Source organism: Tyto alba, unplaced genomic scaffold (genome assembly GCF_018691265.1).
Source record: "Tyto alba isolate M040663 unplaced genomic scaffold, T.alba_DEE_v4.0 Super-Scaffold_2, whole genome shotgun sequence".
NCBI lineage: Eukaryota > Metazoa > Chordata > Aves > Strigiformes > Tytonidae > Tyto > Tyto alba.
Window position 1 is genome coordinate 30075348 of NW_024881282.1, and position 20292 is coordinate 30095639.

Genomic DNA, 20292 nt, shown 5'->3' on the forward strand with positions numbered 1-20292 from the left:
CTTACTGCTTATTTTTTAATAGTTTATATTCAGAGGCATATTGAAGGAGGAAAAGAAGGCAGAAGGATACTGACATGCAAAATCTTTCTTTTCTATTGAATAGGTGGCTATTTCATTGTTAAAGGTGTAGAGAAAGTTATTCTCATTCAAGAGCAGTTATCCAAAAACAGAATAATCGTGGAAGCTGATAGAAAAGGCACAGTTGGCGCTTCTGTTACCAGGTATGGCAAATGCCTGCAATTACATAAAGGAGATAAACCCAAAGCTTTAAAAGTTCATTGTTACAGTTGAAGTAGCTGTGGTGTTTTCTTCCTAGTATAGTTTTCACACGAGAAAGCTGTAGTTGTTCAATGCCCTTCTCTTGCTACTGTCATTTTGTATGCTAAAACATCAGTCCCAAAATTAGTACAGTTTTCCCACAAAAATCAGTGGGAGTTGATCAAATGCTTTCAGGATTCATCCCAGACTAGGAAAAAGCAAGTACTAATTTTTAAGATAACAAAGTACACATCCTAATTGATGGTGTTTGATCTCATTTTGCAGCAAGTAACATGCAGCTACTGCAGTGGAAATTGGATGTAACCTTTTGTCTGACTCTCTAAATCAAATAGGTGTAAAAACTTTTAAAGGCAATTGAGAAGGAAACAAAACTAAAATATTTTTGTACTACACAAATTACTGAAAATGGCAAGGTAGTCTAAATTTGGCTTTCCCTCCTCAACTGAGTTTTATTTATATTTTGTTTGTATTTTGGTTTTGGTTTTAAGCTGCAGTCTGGTATATGGTGCTTATCACTGTTCAGTGTGAGGGCTGTTTTTTCTTCTCCAGAGGCCTTTTACACATCTCTCAGCTCCTTCACTGTTCAGCAGTAAGCCTAGATGAGGTTAAACATACATCACAAAGTATTGTTATCTTATTAACGCTGTTGCCACAGTACTTGTGCAGTTTGACCTTGCTGGCTACATCCAAGTCAATGATAAAAGCATGCAAAAGTGATTTTGAAAAGTACAGACTTCTACTTGCCTAAACTGAATATTGTCCTTCCCCATCACAGGTGATAGTACCTTGGAGTTACAGGGTGATGTCTAGCTGTCTTAACATAATTTTTAAAAGAGAAGAAAGTGGGATTAATTCAGCTGAAAGACTGCTCAAGCTTCATAAGTTTTATACAGAAGATTTTAGAAGTGTTGGTGCAAACTTTCTGTTGGACATAATATATTTTTTCTTCAGTTCCACTCACGAGAAGAAGAGCAGAACAAATATGGTTGTGAAACAAGGAAGATTTTACCTGAGGCACAACACTCTGTCGGAAGATATTCCCATTGCTATCATATTTAAGGTAATACAACTGTCGGTTTGGGGAAAAAAAAAAAAAAAAAAGCTGTGCTGTAGCTGAAGAATGAAGATTGGCAGCAGCTCTCAGAAGTTAAGCCCTGCCAAGTCTTTCTGTACATATTAGGAGAAAGCAAGCTTTTTTTTCCCCTGGGAAGTCATCTTTATTGTACAGGAGAAAGGAGAAAAAGCACTGCATTTTTCTGCAAGGAGAGCACTGCTGTATGAAGACAAATGCTGCCACCCTCTCACTGCTTTGTAAGGTCCCTCTGCACTGCTGCTTGTGCTCCTGCTGCTACCGAAAGTCAGAAGGGTTTTGGTTTCTTTTATTATGGTCTGTTTCAAGCTTGTGTGAAGGGTCTGAATTTCTGGTTTTGGTCCCCCCCCTGCCCCCAGCCTCCAACATGTGGACTGCTGAGTAGCTCAGCAGTGTTTGTTTCAGATCCGGGGACGTGACATAGCCATGAGCTCGCTATACATGGCTTCCAGTCATAACCATAAACAAAACAGATAGCCTGTGGAGAAACCTTGCGATTCTTTGACCCATTCCTAAATCCTTTAAGATTACTAGAGTGGATTGCATTTCTTGACACTTTACTTCCTTTCCCTGTGACTGAACTCTGCCTCTGTCAGACTACTGGAAAATTCCTGCCTGATTCAGGAACACTCACCAGTATCTGCAGTGCAGTGAATGCATGGACAGACATGGTGACTTTGAAGCAATAAAGGGCTCTGAGAAGCATCCACCCCTGATTCTGGGGAAGAATTGGGGCATATTTGCCCTGCCAGCTGAGCTGGTGACAGTGTCATGCCTTGGTTCTCATTGTCTGTGAAACTGCCAGGACTGCTTGCCTTCGTCCTTTGCTTCTCTCATTTTAATTCACTCAAGGGTGCACAGAGTTGAAGGCGTAACGATGACTTCTCCCTCACTGCCCAGCAGGACTGGAAGCAGGCTGGTAGCCCATCTGTCTGTGGTATCAAACACATGAGCTACAGCCAGCGAAGGTGGTGGGTGGACAGGCACTGTCGGGCTGCTGGAGGCAGCAGGGCATGGCCAGGCATTGGGCTAGAACCTGTCCTCCCAAGAGCTGGTAGCTCCTGCCTGACCTGTAGTCTTCCCTGCTGCCTGTGGGTTCTCAGCCTGGTGCACAGTGTGCGCGTAAGGAAATTGGGCAGCAGTCTTGGAGGCAGTGTTCACAGGCAAGGTGGCTTAGGGCACAAAAATGTCTCTGACTGGATCTAGCAACCAGTAGAAGTAAATCCTATAGCTCCCTTTTCGTATTCAGTCTAGTGGTTTACAGCCCAGGTTTGGGGAGGTGATAATCGCTCGAGGAAATAAATTGCCAGGAGAGGGCAGCACTTGCTCACATCATCCAAATAGTTTCTGCCAGCAGTGCTGGTTTGTTGGTGTTGGCAGCTACAGACTTTTCTGTATTACCACAGTCCTTTGGCTGATTGAGAGTTGTAAGAATTGGTTTTCTTGTAGGAAGTGTTTTGGGTTTGGTACTAGAAGGTAGTTTAATAATTGGATCTAGATTTGAGAAACAAATGTCTGTTATCTCTGATAAAGCTAATCTCATCATGTAGTTGGAGGAGATCATCTGGTTTTGGTGACCAGTGTTAAAGGAGGTTGAGAAATTATTCGTGAACAGAAAGGCACTAAACAGTGTCAGGATTAAGTTCACAACTTTTCTGATGCAGGAAAGTGTTAATGTGGCTCTTAATCCATTTGCTCCAGTACCAAACAGCTGGATTCCACCTTCACTTACAGACTTTTATTACATTTTGTCACCCCCTGCTGGTATAGATAAATACCTGCTCACAGAAGAGTAACTGCTCTGGGTTATTAACTCTGAGGAGGTTACTGGGTTTTTTTAAGCAGCGTTGCACTGACTATTTGATCACTTTCTGACAATGCTTGCTATAATTATCCCTCTGCCAGTATGTACCTTTTATATGTTAGATAATGTTGCATAATTTTTCATTTATTAATTAAATAAGAGGTTACAGTTAGAAGTTCTTGCCAGTAGTGCTTTTCAAAGGTTTATATTAATTTAATCCGGTAGCAAATTAGCTTCATGCATTTTAGCTATTCTGCATGTTCCATTCTTGACTGACACTTAGCTGTGCTCACTAATGGTCATTTTCCTTACCCTTCCTTTATTGACATTTGACCTTCAGGGATCTTCTGTCCACTTTTGATGATTCTCCAGCTAGAAGCTAAAAATCCCAGATAGTCTTTTCAATGGATTCTTAGGTAGGCACCAGCCTCTGATCTCTCTTTCTTGGGCACAGCTGTAATACAGTATTACTTTGTTGTATTTAACTACTATCAGCAAGGTTACAAACACTATAGCCCTGAAACTGGAAAATCCCTAACTTGGGCGTCCACATGTAGCCTCAGCTCTCTCAAATGACAGTATTCTATGCAGGAAATTTGTTGGAAAAGCAAGGAGAAGAATTCCTTTCTGCTGAGACCCAAGCCTTGGGCATGGAGCATGGGTCTTCCTCATTACTAGTAAGTGTTCTGCTTCTTGTAATGTAGAGATATACATCTGCAAGGACGAAAGGTAACGCATACAGACAACCTAAGGTCTGAAGTTTTGGTTGCTTTTGCATCCTTAACTTTTATTGTAGCAACTGCTTATATAATTTCAGATTAAAAAATAAACTGAGAAAGCAAGGACAAAAATCTATTTCTCTGCAAGCAAGTTCCACAGACCTCTGTTTTGACTAAGAAAATGACTAATAATTGGTAGAGGTCTTCTACCCAGTGCATGGGCCAGCTAGAGGGGACAGTTTTGTCAGAAACTGAGAGTCAGTGTGAGAAGGCTGGGCAATTTTGCACTGTCTTTCTAGTCCCAATAGCTTTAAAAGGCCCATTGTTCTTGTAGATGACTGAAGATGTAGATCAGGTACTGAAAATAATTGTAACTTTATAGAAAATAAACCAGGTATTGGAGATCTATGATTTAATGTGGATTTAAAGCTACTGCAACTGTAAAGTGGAGGTGTACTAATCTTCCTTAGACATCTGCATTCTAAAAGCAAGGACTGTGAAGTAGGGTGCGTTACTAACACCACCCACTGACAGAGCTGAGGCATAAGATACATAAACAGCTCCCTTTAGCTAGAATCTGAGAGCACTTTCACGTTTCTGGCATGAATCAGACACAGCTGCATGCTAGGGGAAGACCTGAACATACAGTATTCCCCATCCTTTCTTTTCTTTCAGGGGAAGGAAGGAAACCCAGGTGCCTGGGCTGTGGGGAGGGGGTAGAAGTAGTATGGAACTAAAGGTTCCTTGATCTGGGTTGGTGGGGGCACTGGACTGTGTCGGGTCACCCTAAAGGGAGCGTCTGCCTTGCAGTTCATCCTTATCCGTAGTCTCATCTAAACTGCAAGCCTGAATGACCTTCTTCAGCTGCTTTGCTTTTCTGCCATCCAGACCCGTAAGGATCTTTGTGATTGGCATATTTGGAGATTTAACAGCTAGTTGTGCCAAACACATGTAGGTTGTGACTTCGTGAAGTTTAGCACATTGACCACAGCTAACTGAAATTTGATAGGCTACAAAGGCACGGTCCTGGCACTATTCTAGGACAGACTCAAAGTGTCTGCTCTTCATATGTGGGGGAATTAGTGCTTTGTTGCTGTGCTAGCTTAAATGCTTTTCCCCTAATCTTCTTGAAAGTGGCAGAAGTATTTGTGCAGCCCCTATATATGTAAATGTAGTTTTTAATTTGAAGTAATGATACAAATTGGACAATTTTGCCCCCAAATGTATTTGTTGAGGTTTTTAAAGGGCTGTTAACTGCCTTGTAATGGGAAACAGACAGAACTAATTTGCTTCCTGCTTACAATGTGTAACATTGCTTCGTTAGTTGATATACACCTGCAACCAAAGTGGTATTTAGGGTGTCTTGAGTTGACTTGAAACCCCAGGAGATCTTTGTTTTAGCTGTGTGTCAGGTGTGCACAGATCACGTGTGAACTGTAGTGGGGTTTTAGCATATGTCAGGCTGTGAGCTTTGTATACTTTACCTGGGGTGCTCGGACAGTTTTAGTTATCAGTGAGCATTAGAGGAGGTGTGGAATATTTGTGTAGTAGTTAAGGATGTTTCTGTCCTGAAAAACATCAGGGTTAGAAGTGAGGTGCTGCTGCTGCTTTTGCAGTGAGCTCCCTACATTGGAGGGAGTTAGAGCTGTTTTAAGGTAAGGGCTATTTTTCTTTGGGTTTGTGATCTTGGTTTGGTAAACTTCAGTGAGTCCTGGGAGCTGAAGTAAATGAAAGTTGTGTGCTGTACCAAAACTGGTTGGGGAAGGAAGAGAATGTAAGTAACCTAGGGGGACTTAAAAGTTGAATTTTACAACCTGAATCACTAGGTGAAGTATCTTTAGTTTATATGGGAGCTATAAGCTGCTCTAGGACCTACGGCAAAAGATTTCAACAGCAGGTCAAGTTTCATTTTTACAAACCTGTGTTAGTCTTGGAACTGTTAAGATGCAACTCTAGAGGAACAGCTGAATGGTGGTCTTACTGGATCTGCAGAATTATGGGTTCCCATGGCTGCAGTTTCATAGGTCATATCTTTTGAATTATGAAAGCTCCAGACCAATTCTGTCTGTGATGTCAACCTTGAACTTCCCTGACATCTTTTTAATCCAGTCATCTGCCTGTCTCCATTCTGTAATTTAGCCTGATGGACTGCAGAACTACATTCTAGGGAAGTGCCATGGAAACGCCTAGACATCATCATTAAGACACGAGCTGGGGGAGGAAGAGCTGAGCTCGCACTCTCTCATGCACACCCTCTCATATGTACATGTGTCCGTGCACACGCACACGTTTTGGGCAGCAGGCACCTCCCCAGCCCTAGGAACCGGTTGACCCCAGTTGGACCACTTTCTCCCACTTGAACTCAGGATGATCTGAATATTCTGTTTGCTTTGACTTGTCTGTCTTATGTCCATTGACTACTAGCCTTCCAGCCATGCCCTTCAACAGCCTGCTACTGTCTCCTTCTTCATCTTTTCACTGCTACTGTTAAGTTATCCCTTTGCAATGTCTCCTCCACCCCACCGTAAAATTATCCCTTTGTGACATTGCCTTCCAATCAAAAATAAACAAGACATCTTGTCTCCTGCTTTACTTTTATGTTAATTCCAACCCCCCCCCCCCCCCCGGCTTTGTCCTGGGATCATGAGCACTTTAAGCATAGGATCCATTCCTACTTTTCATGGCCTCAGTGTTTCTGTAACACAAGCAACAACCCAGGAATATTTTGTTACTGTCCTAGTGATGTTACAGGCTAATTCTGGAGTACTTTTGTTTTGTTTTGTTTTTGTACAAGTGCATTATCAGGGTCAAATTTTACTAAAAAAGAAAGCGTTAAGATTACAAAGCTTATCTGATACCAGCATGGGCCTGTTGCTTGCCCTGTTAAGTGTTGCATGAATGTGTATTTGTCTGTGCAGCTCTGCCCGTGATTGTTGAGAGTATAGAGAGCAAATGGGTTTACTTTTCGGCTATTGTATCAGCACATCCTTTTCAGTTATTTGCCTAAGTTTTTAGTTATTACTCATAAATTAATTTCCCCCGATTTGCCCGTATCTAACAATACAACATGTATTGTTTGGTGGCAGATCCCAGCCTTTCTCACACACAAATTGAGAATTCTCAAGTGAGTTTGCTGCTACAAACTTCAACTAGAAAGTCTGTGTGGGCATAATGATATGTCCTGTTCTCGAGTTGTCAGACTTTTGATCAGAGCATTCATCAAGTTAGAAGAAATTATCAGTCCTCTAATTTACTGTGTCTTTCTGTTTTTTAATGGATGAAAGAGCATACTGAAACTTCAGGTTGACTTTTTTTTTCCCCCACTTGTTTTGTTCAGTTTTTACATGACTTACGATCTGCTTGCCATCCCAAAATTAACCTGGTGGACAGAAATAGGGTGATATCAGCTTGCATTTAATGTGCTTTAGATAAATGTATTCCTGTCATACATGCCTAGAATGGCACAAAGATTCCCTGAATCAAATTTTGTTCTGTAGGCTAGTGTGCAATAATTGTATGAATGCATTTGTGGTTCTTAAACTGGTATGCTGGTCATCTATGAAGTCTTAGACACATGGAAAATTACTATTGTGAATCTTTCATGCTTTCGAAGACTTTCTTATGAGTCTGGCTCTCAGGTCAGGAGGGATTTTGTTAACTTGTCTGCTGAGGTTTTTTAACTACTGTGTGACCTTATTTAAAAGGGTGAGGAAGTATAATAATATTTGAAAAACAGAGATCTGAACTACGGTAGTATCATGGGCAAATTCTGGTTCTGAAGAGAGCCTTGAGATCAGAAGGGTGACTACGTAGGGGGAGCAAACTGTGATGAAACGCTCTTATCTGGTGAAGTAACTGTGTCTTGATTTGGTACTCTGTCTGAGGTGGTGGAATTGTGATCTGCACTTTGCACTAAAATGGGAATGTTCTCACTCTATTATGGGTGTGTACTACTTTTGCGCGGCTTATTATTATAATATTATTATAATAAACCACAAGGTAAAAAGTTTTAAGTTAAACAAACTTTAACCAACCACTTCTTTGTTGAAGAAGAAAGAAGAAATTAAAGAAAAAAGAAAAAAGCTGGATACTTCACAATTAGAGCAACAGTTTTGCAAGGGGGATAGCATTAGCGAGGTGTTAAGCAGAGTGACACCCAATGAAGGCAATAAGAAAGGAAGGTATTTGTGCATTTTTGAGGAAAACATGACTTTTTGGGACACTGCCAGTTTTTAATGAGAACCAGAATACTGGGGTCTACATAGGCCATTATTTACAATGGCCTTTGTGGCAGGCAGTTTGAAGAATAATATGAATGCAAACGTAACTTCCTCACAAAGTTCTGAGAAACATATTATAACTCAGCCAGAAGAGGTTTAGTGAGATTATTCCATTTCTTGATATGGCAGAGCTCCAGGCAAATGTGTGAAGGGGGGAGCTTTAGCACCATCTGGAATCCACAAAGGCCTTCACTGCTGGCTGCCACCTTGAAACGCTTACTGATAGAAAGGTTTTTTCTAAATCTGTTAAGCGCTTTCTTAGTTTATTAAGCTTTTTCCGCAATATAAAGTCTAAAAAGGTGTCCAAGGATCAGTGAAATAATAGAATGGCTTTCAAGTGGAATTGTGTAGTGAAGTCATCTTCTAAATGCAAAGAGCTGCAAAGGAGGTAAATTGTAAACATTTCTCAAATAGGACATGCTGCATCAGAGCGAGCTGAATTTGCAAAATTGCTTGTGGTAAAAGACCCTGTGTAATCTTTTAAGAAATTTCACCTTCCTTTATTTATTGTAGATTCTGACTTGGTTTTCATTGTTGCACATGTAGGGTTGTTATTACTCGGTAATTATTTTTTTCTTAAGAAAAAACATAGAATTTAACTCCTGTCATGGAAGAAAAAAAGGCTCTTCAAAAAGTGTGTGTGTGTTCCTGCTGCTTATCAAGATTTCCATTTAACGTTCTTCCATAGCTGGAATATGTGCTGCCAATGCCAGATGGCACAGTTTCTTAGAGAAGAACTAGCTCTTGCTTAGTAGTAATGCAGACAAACAATACCGAATTAGCATAAGCAAATGTCAGTGAGTTAACATAAAGCTTGTGCTATTTCTGTCTTTTCTTCTTTTCCTAGGCCATGGGTGTTGAGAGTGACCAAGAGATTGTACAAATGATTGGCACAGAGGAACATGTGATGGCTGCGTTTGCTCCTAGTCTGGAAGAATGCCAAAAAGCTCAGATTTTTACACAAATGCAGGTGTGTCTTTTCACATGGCCGGAGGCCATAAAAATCTAAGGATGGTGGGTATTGACCACTTTGCTGTGTCAGCAGTGGACATACACTTTGTGCTTTGAGGTTTGTTTTTTGGGGGTTATTTTAAGCTGAGGGTTTTTAAGGGGACAGGACTTGTCAAAACTGAAGCTTTGCTCTCATTGCCTAACTGGAAAGAACCCTGAAGTCAAGAAATGTTTTGCTTTCAGAAGCCCAGGATTATGTTTTAATGTATGTGACAAGTAGTGATGTTTGTAAGATTAGGGGGTTTTGTTGAGGATGATTCCCATTTTTTTGAAAGGAATTGCATGCCCCATTTTGCTGAAACCCCATTGTTGTGGACATGACTGCTTCATAATGAGTAGATCTTCTCCAGTTCTAATCTCCTGTATAAATCCCTCAATAATAGCCACCCTCCATCCTGCTAGAGACTCGCCAGAATTCTCTTTAGCTCATGTGTACTTTTTTAATTAGCCAGAACGCAGGCCATTTTGCTGGCAGCATTTCCATCATGTACATATTAGTCTGCTAGTAGAAGCTTTTGAAGATGAGTCTTAATTCTGCTGTTTCATTGTAAACTTTATAGAATATTCTGCGTGTGATGTTGAGTGTTTGTAAAGTGAACATCTTTCTAGTGTGCATCTTTTGGGGCTTTTCAGGGTTAGAGGTAGCATGAAGGCCTTCTAATTCAGAGTCAGAAGAATAAAATGGTGGTGCTGGAGGAACATAGAGAAATGTGAAGCATCCAGGAAAGTAGGAAAATGGAAATACAGAAGTTACTCTGTGCAAGAAATGTCAAATGAAATGAAAGTGAGCTATTTGGGGAAGAAGGTAACAGATGGTCATTTAGTGGAGAGGGTAATTCTTTGGCCTGGGGAGCATGGCTTCATTTCCAGGCTGGAACTTCCTATGTGGACCTGGCTAGTTTCTTTGACTCATCTGACCCTGAATTCTACAAATTGATTCCGTTTCTTGGACAACTGGTAAGAGAGTAAGAATCCATTAATCATTGCAAGGTACTCTTGGAGACAGATGTGGATGCTGCACAGTAGTGTTTGTGCTTATTAAACAGTGAGTGCCACCTCATGGTTTAATATCTGAATGAAATTTAACAAGTACACGAAAGAACTGGAGGTGAAAAGTCAAATAAACTAGATATCTTTGGAATTTATGTAATTCCTTTTTCTATATCTCTGCAATCAGTTTTCTTTTAAAATTGTAGTAATCATGCTCTTTTACCACTTGCCACTCCAAACGTTATCAACATATGATAAACAACATGTTGTACATTTAATTATAATAAATTGTGTCAATTTTCAATATTTTTTTTTATTAGGGTCACTTACATGTTTGGTATTTTGTACTTTGCTTGGAGTTTGTATTATCTACAGCTAGTGGGATTGCACCAACTGAGGAATATATATAGATTCCTTTGTGTGTATATATTTGTATAGGTTACATTTCTGATACTAACTCAAGCTAATTTCCCCCCTCCCTGACAGGCTTTAAAGTACATTGGAAACAAAGTACGAAGGCAAAGAATGTGGGGAGGCCCAAAGAAAACGAAGATGGAAGAAGCACGAGAGCTGCTGGCATCAACTATTCTGACACATGTTCTTGTATGTAATGTGTTTTTTTTTAAACTGGAGTAAATTTATGTGGTTATTTATGGTGTGAGGTTTGTTGGCAGGGAAAAATGTCTTTGATTGCTTTGTAGCTGAGATAAAGTAAATCATCCTCAAAATAAAGGGGAAGATTTGGATTGAGTCAAAAGTAATCTTTATGTTTATGAAATGCTGTACCATTGAACTACTTAACATACTGTGCATTTTTTCTGCATAGACAGGCAGTATCAGCTGTTAGTTCAGGAGCTTATTCTCATGATTTATACCTTTATTCTGATTTTTTTTCATTTACTATCTGTTTCAATGTCGCTAATGTGTATTAGCATTTTTTAAAAAGGTGAAGTGAACAAATCCCTTTTATAACTCCTCAGCCTAGATTACCCATTTAATTTAAATGGATATGTTTGTCTGAATAAGAACTAAGGAACTGATCCTGAAACATCTGTATGGGGATTTTTTTGTTTTATTTTGTTCACAGGTGAAGGAATTCAATTTTCGTGCCAAGTGCATATACACAGCAGTGATGGTGCGCAGGGTAATTTTGGCTCAAGGAGAAAATAAAGTAGATGACAGGGACTACTATGGAAATAAACGTTTGGAGTTGGCAGGGCAGGTGAGTTTCTACTTCAGAGCTAAGTGCTTTTTTTGGATTTTGTTACTGTCTGCTTTTAAGAGATGCAGAATAAGGAGCATCCCTGTCTTCTCGATTGAAGTGATTTTCTTATTTTATTTTTGTTGGCTTTTCTGTGATGACTCATAGATATGCTTTCCTGATTGAAACAAATAAGTTATGTCCTCACTTCTATTGCCTCTTTATATGAGCTAAAAGGACGGAGCAGTGTAAATGCGCCATCAGTTCTAGTTCCATTATAACCCTGTTAGTGCCAAGAGGGTAGCAGTAAGATCCATCTTCCAGTGTTCCCCTCTAAGCAGCTGGGTAAGGGAATAAACTGGGACCAGGTGGCTTCCTGCATGTCAGGTCCAGGCTGTCCCGCTATGGAGAGCCCAGCTCATGTAGCAGCTCACAGAACAGGCGCTCAAGCCTCCTTGCGATTTGGAGGAGCCTGTGAGATTGCTTATTTGTTGTCAGCTGCCTTTCTAGCCTCTAGAGTAACACGAATTAACAAAGTAAATGGTTTAAAGTTAACTTGAGCAGCTAATGAAAGTGGACTGCATGGACTTCTCTGCTTGCAGAATTTTGGCACTGGAGGTAGAAGCAGTAACAAAGGGCTGTGAAGGAGAGAATGGTTTGAGGTGTCTGACTTGCGCTGTTCTTTGCAGAGAGAGTGGCCGTGTACAGCTGCTGGCCAAACTACATTCTCCTAATGTAGTGGGAATTTGCCTGTCAGGTGAAAGAACTGCTTAATTACCATGGAATGGATTTTTTTTCTTTCCATGTGTCATTATTTGATTAATCAATTTAGATTAGGATTGGATTTATTTGCTATGCTCTATAATAACTTAAATTAGAGTTTTGGCAGTCGTCATCTCTGGTTATTGTTCATGCATCAGAAATTCAGACAAGTATATATAATGCACCAGGTTGGGGAAACTACACATCTCTGCTCCCCACATTTGTATTGGGATTTCTGTTGCAGCGCAAGTGACAATATCCGCTCCTTTTTGTTCATATCCAGTGGGAATCCTCATCTTATTGTACTTTTTAAGATGTGTGCTTGCATATTATCTTATACTCCTGTTCTCCATCCCACCCTGCCCTGTCCTCCATGCACACATGTGAGCACACACACACAACACACAATCATTTCAGGGTGAAAACGTGCTTTGCTTCCTAGTTTTCTGAAAAAACTATGATGATGCTCTTGAACATACTCTAAGCACAAATACAAAGAAAGAGACCTCCTAACCTGTTAGGAAAAAAAATTCATTTCTTCAAATTAATATGTTGACTATTCATCAAACTTTTGTGCTGAAGCAGAACGTATTTCTGAAGTGTAAGGAGTATCAAGAGGATGTTAGTGCAATATTCTAATGGGGCAGATACTTGAAGCTGCAATGGATTTATTTGTTTTTTGCTGTGATGTTGCTGTAGTTCAGTATAACTGCAATCAGTAAAATTAGTTGTTGCCTTGTCACCATATTGTTCTTATTTAAGTGGGTTGAAGGAGTAGTTTGTTTTTTCCTGATATTTTTAGAGGCAGAAAAGGTAAAAAGAGGCAGAGCGGGTAAAAATTTTCTGAAAGCTGTAAGAAAAAGGCCTCTGCTCACACAGATGTTAACAACCAAAGTCGTTTTAAATTAACTGGGAAGAGGTTTTGAATGTAGAGGATCATCATAACAAAGCCAATGTGTATTTTTTCCACATCAAGGAGAACTGTGCAGGGGGGGTTGTAACACTTGATTAAGAGTAGTTCTGGCTCCCTTGTGATATTTTAAAAGCTCACTTCAAGCTGAACACTTGAATTCCTCTATGCCCCATTATCAGTGTAATATTAATTTGATTGGATTACAGACTAAAAAGTGTAGAGATTTTTTTGCCAGTTTCTAAATGTTTGTGTTTAGCTACAGTTTGTGTAGATAAAATGATTGGTGTTTGATTTTAATGCCAGTGTGTTCCTGGAAGAAAAATCCTGGTGATTTAAAATTTGAATAAAGAAAAAAAAAGAAAAGGTTCCCATATGAGGAGAAAAACATAGCAGTCTCAACAATGTAAAGACATAAAAGGCATTGTGTTTATAAAAATGTGTGAAAACAATAGCTGCTAATTTCACACCCCATGGGACAAGAGAGTACGAAATGTGCTTTAGCTTTAGATAACAGAGTTGTATCCATTAGCCAAGCTGGTTTACAGAGCTTTCTCTTAGTCTTTCTGCCACTAGAGGCTCGGTAGGCCAGGTGCCAGCTGAGGTGTTAGCAAAACCTACCGGTTTCAGGCTTAATCTTTTCACCTACCTTTTCTCTTTCCGTAATGTGTTCATTATTTGCTAAGCATTACTCTGTTCTTTGTCCTCATTTTTTTTTTTGTGTTTCTAATGCAGCTTGCTTTGTATGGGTGAGATATGGAACAGCACCAAAATCCGGCACCCTGGAAAGCAAGGGATTTCTACCGTGTGACAAAAGAATACCGCCTTGACTTCAGAGATTGCCTAATCCCAGCTGTTCTGATAATATAATTAAGGCTGCCTAATGTCTTTAATTTTGCAACCAGTTTGTGTGAAAGGGAGAATTTGGCACTCTAAAGGCTTAAACGCTAAATAGCAATCTCAAGGCGCCTAATTAGAATTCTCTGACATTAAGCTAATTGGTGAAACTGTATTTCAGCAGCTTAACTTCTTTATTAATTTTTCTTAGGATTTTCAATGAAAATCAATTGATGAGCTGTCAGTATTTTTCTTTTTCTTAAATATAATTTGCTCTTTAGTGCTCCTGTCTGAAGCAGGCTGAAAGGCCCTGGACTTTGAAATCCATTGAATATTATCACTGGCATTCCATCCTTTTTCTTTAATCTCTTGCTCTTGACCTAAATAATGTGGTTATTGTGAGATTCTGCGTTGCCAGATAGAGCTTTTACAGACCAAGAGTCTGTGTGTGAAATTAGCAAAGTATGATGCTTTTCAGACTAGCAAATGGTAGCAAGTTGGTGTACTTGGGGTGTAATGTACTTTATTAGTTCATAGAAGGATGTGTGGCTTTATAATCCCTGTAGCATGTGGAATTAGGAGATTTCTGCATTTTTATCATCAAGAAATCAAATATGAAAACATTTTCTGAGTGACTTTTTTTTAGATGTCCTGTTAAACATTTTGTTAAATGTTCAAGTCCCGCTCAAACCTGTTAAGATCAAATGTATGCCATGATTGATTTCACAGGAGTCTAGTTCTTAACTGGAACTATCAGACATCTTAAAACTGTGCACATTCCTTCCTTTTACTTTTTCACTGCTTTTAAAATACTTCCTTCATAATCTAGTTTTTGGAGACTCCCATGGGTTTTCCTTCCTAAAAGATCATAAAAGATGCTTTTATTTCTGATGGAAATCTGATTTAAAAGAGCTGTAACACTGCAGGGGAATTGCAGGTGACTGACTTTCTTTTGACAGTGATGAGAGGGTATCCCCTTGTAAATGTACTACAAGCATTTAGAAGGGAAAGAGAGTCTACAACACATTCTCATGCCAAGGCCAGGTTAAAAAACAAAACAAAACAAAACACACTTAGCCAGTTTTCAGCAAAAACTCTCTGTCCAGAGTGGAAATAGGATCCCATTTTTGGCAAGGATTAGCATACAGTGTGTGTTATTGCTCATTTTACAGTTTAGTGACTGAACACTGAGTGTTCGTTGTGTTTTGTAGAATAGACTGTCAAAGATAATCCAGTCTTGCTCTCCATAAAGGCCAGTGGGAATGTCTTACAGAAAATCAGATGTCTTGCCTTGAGTTTCCTGGCGTAATTTGTTTGGGGATTTTTTTATTCTTAGATAAATCTGTGATTTAAATAAATCTGTGATTTATTTTACAGTGTCGTTTGCTAAATGTTTTGGTCAGCCCAGCTGGGGCACGTAGGTAGAGGAAAGCAAATTAAAGCTACTGGCCCATCCCAGTGGCAGAGTAATGAGTGACTTGCTTTCTTGTTTCCAGAACGTGAGGAAAAGTTGCAACTGATGGAGACAGTTAAAATTCAGTTTAATTCTGCACATACAGAAATTAAATTGTACAACTGACTCCAGAATGTCTTAGCTTGTGGTGACTGAATACCTAGCTTGTTCAGCCCTACAATGCTTTGTACACTGGGAACTACCATTTCTGGCATTGTAGCTGCTGCATTTTCAGTTCTTCTGACACTTGGAGCTGCTGCAAAACAAAGTCCCAGGACGGAACTGCCAGGCTTTAGAATTTACAGTGCTTGCTTGCAAAGCTAATCATTGTGAATACTTAAAATGTATCATGTAATGTAGATTTAAGTGTTTTGGGAAGCTATTCGTGTTTGCAAGGAGAGGTTGAGGAAACTGCAGAAGCAAAGCAGATTGGAGAGCAAAAAAAAATATCACAAACTGTGGTAGCTTTTTCCTTTTATGGCGATTTAAAGAGCTAAAAGTAATTAGTATATATGTACAGGAAACTAACTGGCTTAAATTGCAGCACTTTTGAAGGGTTGTATTGCTGGTTCTTTCTTTTTTTTTCTTTTTTTTTTTTTTTTGAAGGAAGAGATTTGGAAGAGCATTGCACTTTCCAGATAGTAGCGCTTCTAGAAAAGGGTGGCAGGTGTTGAACCAGGTGGGCTCTCTGTGGGTATAATTGGTTTTTCATAGATTGTGATTGGCAGAAGGTAGCAGGATAAAAGTATATCTCAGTGAGGAAGCTGCCTATGTAACCGGAGATAGGACTTGCCAGCTGTCAAGAGCAGAGTTTGCTTCTGGGCCCCTAAAAAGTGTCTTTAAGTTCTGCTTGTCCAGAAGCAATGGTTACTGTGCACCTTTTGTGCTGAGTCTGGTCTTGCAAACTGTGCACTGCTTCCAAACTCTGTGCTGCTGAATTGTTTCCCCTCAGGGTCCCTTACAGTCACCTGGGTGTCTGTCTTGTACATTTTAAGTAGCTCCTGTGAAGGGGCACTTCAAACAGCCTTTTTCACTTTAAATAATAGAATATCTCAAAGTGACTCTTCACTTACAGCTTTGCAGCAGTTATTCCATCCAGTATTATTACAATAGAAGCTGGTCTTGCTTCCAAATCTAGAGTGTAATTCAGGGTTGTACATTTAGGGTATTAAGTCTTTTAAAGAGTCTGCAACTTTAGGAAGGGAGAAATAGATCAACTGAATTATAATGTAGCAGAGTAGGGAAAACAGTAAATGGATAGTGTAGAGATGGATGGGTATGCTAAGATACTGTGAAGAAAGGACTAAAGCAAACCAAAACCGGATAAGTGCGTAGGCTTAGACTATTCTACTTAATTTGCTTTCTATTATGAGATAATTTCTCTAATATTGCACTTTAATTTAACAAGGCAAAAAACTTGTGAGAAAAATATGTAAGAAACAGGATAGTTTTTAACTGACAAGAAGTATAAAGGTACAAATATTAAACATGTGGCCCTTCCCTCCCCCTCCAGTTTCTCAGACATGGAGGAATATAATTTTTCCCTTCATCCAATTTTTTTTTGTATTTCCAGCTTCTTTCTCTTCTGTTTGAAGACTTATTCAAAAAATTTAACTCCGAACTGAAAAAGATTGCTGACCAGGTAATCCCCAAGCAGCGTGCAGCACAGTTTGATGTAGTGAAGCACATGCGTCAAGATCAAATCACCAATGGCATGGTCAATGCAATCTCCACAGTAAGTATTTCTGTTTTCATTTTAGTATATAAAGTTTTTCCACCATAATGAATGATGGAAATGTGTAAATTTTGTTCTGATGACTCTACTATCTTTGGTCGTAAAAGCAAATCTATTTAACATTCTTTATAGGTTAAAATCGCAAGACTGTCATGGGCAGGTCTTCTGGAATTCATTGAAGAATCAATAATCATCAAACCACTTTTTTTTTTCAACATTTATTTCAAAATTATATTTTAGTGTTTGTGAAGGAATGGTAGAAACAAGCAAATTTAAAATAGCAATCAAGTTTGTATTTGTTCAACTTGCTGTTTTCTAGGTTCTACTTGACTATGTGGTTCATGGTATTTTTTATTATCTGGATTTAGCTAGGGTCAGGTTACATCATGTGTTCAAAAGTTGGCTGAAAAACATCAGGAAAACATCATGAGTAGAACACAGCTAGGGGGGAGTAGGTGGCAGGTAAGGGGAAAAAAACAAAACAAAACAAAAAACAACCTGAATTTTGAGCTCTTTAAGGACAGTACCTTTTTATTCATATGAAGTTACTAGTATGAGCAAATTTGCAGCATAGAAATTAGTACTTCTGATAATGAGACTGAACTATTTAACAGGGAAAACCTTTAAATATTTGACTTGGTTAGATTGTAGCCTGTGTCTGCCTTCTACTAGAATGGATATTTTCATTCTTGTCAGTGAACAAGAGCAAAAATATGGTTACTAACTTTGTCTCTTACCTGACACATCTGTAATAGCAATGTGTGAATGGTTCCTGAAATTTAGTGAGTAGCTTGTAAATGACTTTGAAATCCATGATTTTTTAAGAAATTAGATTAGTCTGAGTATTTTAGTAGCTGGTAAAAATTGTGCAACTTGATTTTTAATCTTTGGAGCTCTTGAGACAGCTTTTCTGCCTAGCATGAAACTGAGGTTTTGCTTCAGTTCTTGTAAACAAAATTAACTCCACAAATTGTATCCAAAACCACCAACAGTCTGTTACTTATAAATCCCAGTGTTAAAGCTTAATTTTATGAGTGCCCCAAATGTAGTTAAATCTCTACAGTGCACGTAACCAAAACAATTGAGAGATTTGTTTCTCTAAACGCTAGTGCTTTCTTCTAGCCAGTGCCAGTTTTTCCATTTGGACTGACAGAGATAAATCTGCAAACTATTCAGTACATATTGTAAAGTCTTCCTTCTTCCACTATCTTTGGACTTTTTTTTACTGCTACATAAGCAGTTAAACACCATCTGCTCTTAAGCATTGAAAATAATTTCTCAGGAACAATGCCTAGTGCATACTATTCAAGAGATTAAGCAAATACCACAAAAATCATTCTTGGAAACAACAATCTCCAATCTCACCAGAATGCTTCAATGATGGTCTCAAAGAACACGAAAAACTCAGCGGATTCATAATTACACCAGTAGCATGCAAAAGAATTTGTAGCACAACTTCATCAGCTGGACAGTGGTGTTCAGTGGTATTCGCTATAGGTTGTCTTTTTACCCTGGAAAATACCAGAAGAAAGGGTAGGTGAGGCAGTAATGCCACAGGCCTGATAGACATTTCAGTGTTTGCAGAATCATCCAGTGCCATTGAGGGAGCAACTTTCAGTTCATGGAAGTTTTCAGTAGGAAGCTCTCCACTGGGGATGGCCTCACAACAGCCCTGGTCCCATTTTGGGTTTTTTGGACAACTTCTGAAGTAGTCAGTCTGTCACTTCCAAAGCACAAAGAATTTTTCGTGTTATTTCTTCAGGCAGCATTTTTATATCCCCTTCCCTCCAGTCTTTGGAATTTCACTCTTCTGGGCACTGAAGAAGAAACCACCTACTAGTTTAGACTACAGATGGAGTAATTTTTAGCGTGAGGAAAAACTGCTCATTTATGGTACTCTTCACTTGTATTCTGGTAACTTTTGGTTCTTAAAGAATGAAATGGTCAGTGAGTGATCCCTTCCCTGGAAGGCTGAGCAAGTGGACAGGTTTCTTTTGACTGACTTACCGCTGGCCATTATCTCTTCCCACTCTCTGTAATAAAGAAAAAAGGGAAGTCCTGCAGGCTATTTGATAGTCTTTCCACTGGAAGTGAATAGCAAAATCATTTGGATGGGTGGTGCTTTCTGGCTGTTCATTACAAAATGGGATTGTGCTGTTAATGTATAAATAAAGAAGCCAAGCAAATCGCCCTCTAAAAGGATTTCAGTGTAGTACAGCAGGCGAGCTTCAAATTATTTGTTAGCGTTGGTGAGCTGAACTTATCAGAAAGGCTACAGGAATTAACAGAAAGCAATCCTTGGGAAAGTGTTACCTTTGAGATCTTCGTTGCCTTTGGGCTGACCAGTAACATGGTGGCTGGGGTAAATAGTAGTTGGGACAGAAACGTGCGTGACTCAGGTGCTGGAAATTGTATATGGAGTAGATGTCATGAAGTCAAAAACTGTGGCACCAAATTTCAGGATCTTACAGTAGAGATTATTAAATCTGATGGTTATGGAAACATAACTGTGTCCTACAACATTCTCTGAACTCTTATGTTCTCCTAATAAAAACCACAAGTGCCACAGCCTGTGACAACACTCCTGAAACATGAAACCTCTGACATATGCATGGACCTTACATTTCTTATTTGGCATAATCCTACCAGAGAAGTTGGATAGACCTGACGCCCACACACTCTTCTTCTGTGAGAAGACCCGCTAGTGGGTGGGTCTTTTTCTTCTGGATTCTTAAAACAAAAGGCTTCAAGAAAATACAGGCAGCATGGATGTCAGAGTTCTTGAGAAAGGCAGAACTGAAAGTTTGTAGGATCTATTGTAAAGTGTATTTTACTCAAATACATTTTAAAAAAAATACTCAAAAATCTATAAAAGGAGAACAGAAAGTAATTTAATTTAGCTAAATCTGAGTATTGATTTATCTGTTGAGGGACAGGTGACGAAGACTCTTTGTGTGATGAACATATAATAGCAAAAGTATCCTCTCATCTGAAAGAGCAGTTCTTTTGTTTCAACTTTTTTTAATATGTAGTACAAGTATGTTATAACCAGTAGTTTATATGCAGATAGGTAATTGGAAAGTTGTTGTATATAAATGGGCAACATTTGCTGTGCAAAGCTCCTCAGATATCATTCTGTATAGGTTCTGAAAAAAGACATGTAGTCTTGAGACAGGGATAAACTCTGTTAACTTTTTTGAAACATTCATTTTACTCTACAG

At 39.1% G+C, this 20292-nt stretch overlaps 1 protein-coding gene across 3 annotated transcripts in view; it reads left to right on the forward strand.

The window, feature by feature from the left end:
• POLR3B (RNA polymerase III subunit B) overlaps positions 1-20292 on the forward strand; it is an 81191-nt gene that overhangs the window by 12762 nt on the left and 48137 nt on the right. For all 3 annotated transcript variants that reach the window (XM_042792491.1, XM_033004434.2, XM_033004435.2), the window contains 6 exons: positions 104-221; positions 1231-1339; positions 9020-9142; positions 10660-10776; positions 11261-11395; positions 16910-17071. In XM_042792491.1, the coding sequence (XP_042648425.1) occupies positions 104-221; positions 1231-1339; positions 9020-9142; positions 10660-10776; positions 11261-11395; positions 16910-17071 (764 nt within the window). The remainder of the gene's footprint in view (positions 1-103; positions 222-1230; positions 1340-9019; positions 9143-10659; positions 10777-11260; positions 11396-16909; positions 17072-20292) is intronic.